The sequence below is a fragment of the Panulirus ornatus genome, chromosome 31 (assembly GCF_036320965.1).
Source record: "Panulirus ornatus isolate Po-2019 chromosome 31, ASM3632096v1, whole genome shotgun sequence".
In the NCBI taxonomy this organism is placed as follows: domain Eukaryota; kingdom Metazoa; phylum Arthropoda; class Malacostraca; order Decapoda; family Palinuridae; genus Panulirus; species Panulirus ornatus.
This window is the reverse complement of record NC_092254.1, coordinates 3,284,055-3,290,292: the sequence shown is the minus strand read 5'-3', so window position 1 is coordinate 3,290,292 and position 6,238 is coordinate 3,284,055. Positions and strand designations below refer to the sequence as shown.

The window sequence follows — 6,238 nt, the reverse complement described above, 5'->3', positions numbered from 1 at the left end:
TCGCCCCTATCTACAACTATGACCGACAGAGTATTCCTGGATCCATGGTTTGTCCCGGCCATTTACATGCTCTGGTGCAGTCCATTGACAGTTTGCATACCACATCGTTCCAATTCGCTCTGTCCCGTGGACGCTTTTCACCCTCCTGCAAGTTCAGATCCTGATCACTGAAAATCTTTTTCACTCCATTTTCCATCTACAGTGTGATATATATATATATATATATATATATATATATATATATATATATATATATATATATATATATATATATATGCACAGTCACCACGGGAAAGAGAAAATTAGAAACGGTGAGAAATTTCATTTATTACATACTCAGACAGAGGATGTAGAGAAGGGTTTTAACCCGTAACCCACACACCTTTTTTTTCTGTAGGAATATAGTGCTTTATAGCTTTCCTATATCGTAAATAAAAATAAAAGATTATATTAACAATATATAAAATGTAAAAAGTTGATTATGTTGGCGTTATAGATGTTTATATAAATATATATATATGTACGTTACCCTCATGATGGCGGCCAGTAGGCAACATGAGGGTTTGTTTACATCTGTGGTGTTAGGTATATCTAGTGTTCAGGTCAGCCGGGTTTAACAGTGTTGTAATGGTATATTTATGTATTGTGTGACACACACTGACTACTCTCCTACAATCATTAACTTGACTCAAGGTAACTTATGTTTTAACTGACACGATGTGGGAGGTGGTAGCATTCACGAGTGTTGTTAACGGGTAACAATACGACTTGGTTTATGCTGGCTATACTACACTAGTTTTGGATTATGAGTGATTTTGTGCTGCAATGGTGACATAATCTTTAGAGAATGAATTGAAAGATGCAGAGTGTGGTTTGGAGCACTGTATATTATTATATAAAGTTAAATACAGACGTAGTGGTGAGGGTTATGAATGTCATGGAAAATGTGAGGTTGATTTTTATAAACGTACGTAAGACACGTGTAACATTAACAGGACTCATGATAACCTCATCATAGTCGCCCAATCACCCAAGATTCACAAATGATATGTACAATCATTAATGTCCTTTGCTGCTGGGGTCTACGTGGAATGGCTGTTTATGGCGAAGTTGGCGGTGGTGTAACCTACCGCCTGGTCTGTCTTGTGATGTATGTAAATCACTTGCCATAAGGACTAGGTCTGTAATGTAAGATATTTGATGTTTATGGTTACTTCATCAGTTCACGTGACAATCGGTTATAAGTTTGTCTTAAATATTTCGACTAGAATATTGAACATGATAAAAATCGGCTGCTAGGTAGCTTAGGTAAGTTTTACATGGAAGAAAGCTGGATTTATGTGTGTTTTATATACCTTTACATTAACCCGACATTTTGGCTGATATTCATAATCTTCACTATCGCCTCACTTAATATCATAGAATATCATCCAGATCTCGCTCTGCATCTTTTGTTCTAGTTTCGAAACACTATACTTCCATTGCAAAAAAGAGCATGTGCAAAAGTAATTTTGATGTGTAGCTTAACTGGTAGATGACCACAAGATTTGTACTCGAAACACTGGTTGTTTGGGTATTTTGACTGGTTTGATGAGTCTAATCTAACACCAGCCTCATAACAGTAGATTACATATAGGTTATCAGACTTACTGAACGCGGGTAAATGCCTTTCAGATGTTGAACATATTCCATTGTCATGTTTTAAATTTTCATGGAGAAAGTATGAAAGATCTCTGCAGTTAACTCAGGATTCCACATACTAACAGGTCTTCGTCAAACATTTGTAAACAAGAATGGAGGTTTTCACATTGAAGCATAAAAGCCAGTGTAAAGTTACTTTTGGAACATTTATTCCATTTTCATGTAATCCACAACTCTTCTGCTTTCTGTGGTACCGCCTGAGCCAGCACAAAACATCATATATTCCATATGGAAGCACCTTAGTTGATAATGATAGTAATAATGACTGCTACTAATTATTAATGTTTATATATTATGAATTTGATACCTGATATCGTATGATCTCAAGATTACCTTAATTATAAACCTTTGTCAGTCATTAATTATAAGCCTGTGTCAACCATTAATTGTAAAACTGTCAATCTCATTCCTCTACTACTCCCCATGCTTTTCTTTTTTACTCTCACCTTTTGCCATTCTGCCCCCAATTTATCCTGAAATTTCTTCAAACAGTTCATCTTTCCAAGCTCTTTTTCTTCTACCAACCTCTTTTCATGTCATTTTCTATTATATTTATGCAAGACTTCGTTGGAACTCAAACTTTCAGCTGACATGGGGAATATGCCAGGTATGTTCATATTTTGCACATGAAAATATATAATTAGTGCTTAGTAACAGTTGATGTACAGTAATTCTGAACAAGATCATAGAAGTTTTACTGTCTCACTTGTATCAGTCTGATGATGAAAATTTAATTCAGTTTAATAAAGAATTCAGTAAAGACAAATATTGTAATCTTTTTGATCGTAAAACTAAAATTTTTTCTTACAGATTTCTCATATAGAAGTTGATGTAGTTCAATGAGCCAGTTGATGTAGATGAATGTGCCAACAACCAAGGAAGACCAGAGCTTAACTGAGGAGAAAAGGACCATCTTTAACATCATTAGTCAGTACCTTCAAACCATCATGTTGAGAAATACGGTAAGGTTTGTTTCTCTCCAGGTTGGACCAGTAATGAAATGTGGTGCATGGGTGCGAGTGTACCGTCTGAGATTATCCCTTTTTGAATTCACATCTGGATTATGAGGGTCAGAATTGTGTAATGTTCAATGTTTTGATATACTGAGCAGTATGGTACATGACAATGATATTTCATGGTGAAACATAGTGGAAGTACCAGTGTTACGGTAGACGTAGGTGAGTTGTTCTGCTAGCTAGCTGGATCAGATGAGAAGTTTTGCAGATTGGTAAGTCACTTTGGTGATATGTGCTAGAAAATATTGAGGGTTAGATACAAATGACTTCAAATAGCAACAGACGATTGGGTCTTTTCAAAGGCTTAGTGTGATAGTGGATAGTATCACTTGAAGCGAATTGTTTATCAGATCGATTTTTACTTATCTATAGCACTGCTTTCAATCACTCTGATTGTTACATTATTTTTATTGAAGAAAAAGCACTCCGCTTCATTAAGGGTAGAATGTTTTTTCTGAAGTTTGTGTCCATTACAAGTGAAGTCAGATGAATCAAGTCTTAGGTAGTTTGTTAGGTCAACATCATCAAATCCTTTGATAATTTTGAATACTTGTATAAAATCCCTTTTCAACCTTTTCTTTTCTAAGCTGAATAGATTCAACTGTTTTGTTGGCTTGTGTGATTTGTTTCTCAGCCTAGGAATCATCTTGGTAGCTCAGTGCTGCTCTCTCTTCATTTTGTGTGTCTTTTTAGGTAGGGCGACTGAAACTGTATACAATGTTCCTGATAGGTACAAACCAACAAACTGTAAAATGTACAGATGCTTTCCCTTGATTTAAATTTGAAGACCTTAGCTATGAATCCAGGAATTTTGTTTGCCCTCTTTGCTGCTTACTTGGTTATCGGTCTCCATAGATTATTATGACTGTCTTTTTCGTTTTCGTTTTATACTTTTTGCAGTTCATCAGAATTTGTACTGTAGCCTGCTTCTATTTTTATTACTGATATATAAGTAAATGTAAAGTTTTTATACTTTTAAAGAGATGAGGAGTTTCAGATATTATCACACTGATTGGGGGAGAATTAAGATTTTTGAGTTTTGCCATTTGGAAATGATCAGTAAGAATTTTACTCAAAAAACAGAAATAGAGTTTAGAGTTATGAATGCAAGAAGAGTTAGAATTGCTCTGAGAGGCTTGCTGAATGGGAAAAGTGATGCACTGATTATTTAATCTATTGTTTAATTGTAAAACATTAATTTTTTGAGTTACATCTTGGTGAAACCCTAATTATCTTTTGTACAGCTTGGCTTAATATAAGACCTGCACACCGTAATACAAATTTAGAGCATACAAAGAATAAGGAAGAAATATAGGAAATCAGAAAAAGTTTAAATTGGAAAAGGCCTATTGAGATGGTAGGAACTATGTTGAATGTAGTAGATGAGAGGCTAGTGAAAGTCTTTGATATCACAGTTGAAGACAAGAGTAAGAGACAAACTGAGAAAGAAATGGTGATGCAGAGTACATTTCATATTTGCAGTCAACACATTTGGTTGATAAAAGTAAGGTGGTGGGTGAAGGTTTGTCACCTGATGAATCAGTTTACTGTGCAGAGCTAATAACTTAAAAGTGATTCTTTTTAGTTCGGAAAATTGTTTCTTATCATTGGGTATATGAAAATATATATGGTTGATGTGTGAGGCTGTATGTCTTTTGTACTTTTCATGTTACTAGGAATGAAGGTAGGGATAAGAATTAGATAGAGGGCATTTATTTTTGTGGTATACATTGCTTAAATTATTGCTTTGTCTTTCAGATATTTGGTATTGGTCGGTCTTTGTCAAGTAATTGGGCCAAGAGAACATTCCAGACATGTCGCATTAGTCTTTCTGAAAATGATGTATTGCCAACTCAGAAGGTGGAGAGGTTGGAGAAAAGTGAGTTCTTTATATCCAGAAATATATTCATAGCCAAAATTACGATTTTTTCTCAGTTCTTCAGGAGCTCAATGCACTCTGTCACTAGTTTCACAAACTTTCATGGTAAAGTTTATATCATGTAAAGTAACTCATAGTTAATGTATTTTTAAAGAAGTGTCTTAGAATTATTACCCATGTTGGAAATTATTGAAGAAAATGAATTGAGTGAAGCTTTTTGTGGGAGTTAATCATACTATATTTCATCTAAGTGCCAAGTGAGGGGTACTAATGGCGTACTATATCTTCATTAAAGATATGTTTAGTTCATGTTTCTCCTTCTCTTCTACCTTTGTCTTTGAAAAAATATATTTTCTTTGAATATATGTTGCGACAGGCTGCCCATATTTTCATATACATGATTGTGGATACCAAAGTGAAATTTTAGCATTAGTGGTATAGTGATCTATATTGGTACATTACTGGTAGTTTCAGGTACACACACCATTGTATACATGACAATATTTTCTCTCAGAAACAGATGAAATGTTTTACTTGAACATTCTCTCATAATTTGGTTACTAATCAGGACTTCAAAGCTCAGGGTTGAACCATTGGATTGCTGCCTATATCTCTAACACCTCTTTCCAACTGGTACTCCCTAAAGGGGGTGGCCATGGCAATTGTCTACATAACTAGTGAACTCCACTGTCTCTTCTTAACCTTTAGTGCCTCTTTCTGATGGGCCACTGGCAGAGGGTAACTCTAGTGGAGTGTTTGGAGAGGCTCCTACCTATACCTAATGTTCCTACTGACCACTTTTACCTTATGATCCTTCCTAAGCTTCCTACAAATGCTTGGATTTCATTAAAAAATTTGCAGTAATGCAATTACTGGTGTTTGTGAATGGTTTCTGATATTTTTTACATTTCCCACTGCACTTGCACTACCCATCAATTTCATGAACTCTGTATGCCTTCATATCTTTAGGACATGGTCTTAAATTTTATCATTAATGTTCATTTGTGTCTTGTTTAATGTCATTCTTTGGGCTGTACCTTCTTAATATCACTGTACGATAACATCAGAATTGCTTCTCTTTTTCTGTCAGATAACGGCACATTTCAGAAACATTTAATATACCACACATAAGGATTGCTGCATGATAAGAAGTAATATGAGAGTTGAATTTTTTTCTAGTTGTAATAAAAATGGATTTGATATGTATTACTAATAGTTGTCAATTATATCAGCTGTGAACCAGGTGTTGCTGCTGGGAAGAGTAGGAGGAAATCCAGAAAAGCGTGGAACAGAACAGCATCCAGTGGTGACCTTCTCCATGGCGACGCACACCAATTACCGCAAAGGAGATGGTTAGGAAACACACCATTTTGTTCATTATTATTTGCAGTATTTATTGCATGTTTTTGCTTTGTGTAGTTGCCTTTAATTTTATAGACGAGAAACATGATATCATATAAGGTGAAGGCTGTGATATTGAATGTAATTTATTTCTAAGTAAATGAAATATATTTACGTATTTCTCTGGTGCTGGGTTAGGTATGTATAGCATTTTTTCTTCCTTTCTTTCAAACTATTCGCCATTTCCCACATTAGCGAGGTAGCATTAAGAACAGAGGACTGGGCCTTTGAGGGAATATCC

General features: G+C 35.0%; 1 protein-coding gene across 7 annotated transcripts in view; it reads left to right on the top strand.

The window, feature by feature from the left end:
* mtSSB (mitochondrial single stranded DNA-binding protein) overlaps window positions 1–6,238 on the top strand; it is a 33,435-nt gene that overhangs the window by 24,555 nt on the left and 2,642 nt on the right. The window contains exons 1-5 of one of the 7 annotated variants that reach the window (XM_071680362.1): window positions 539–561; window positions 2,288–2,308; window positions 2,512–2,663; window positions 4,476–4,596; window positions 5,829–5,948. In XM_071680362.1, coding sequence (XP_071536463.1) covers window positions 2,559–2,663; window positions 4,476–4,596; window positions 5,829–5,948 — 346 coding nt within the window. In that variant the 5' untranslated portion in view covers window positions 539–561; window positions 2,288–2,308; window positions 2,512–2,558. Of the gene's footprint in view, window positions 1–502; window positions 694–2,287; window positions 2,309–2,511; window positions 2,664–4,475; window positions 4,597–5,828; window positions 5,949–6,238 lie in introns of those variants that run through there. The other 6 variants (XM_071680361.1, XM_071680357.1, XM_071680358.1 and 3 more) reach the window with 6 other exon arrangements.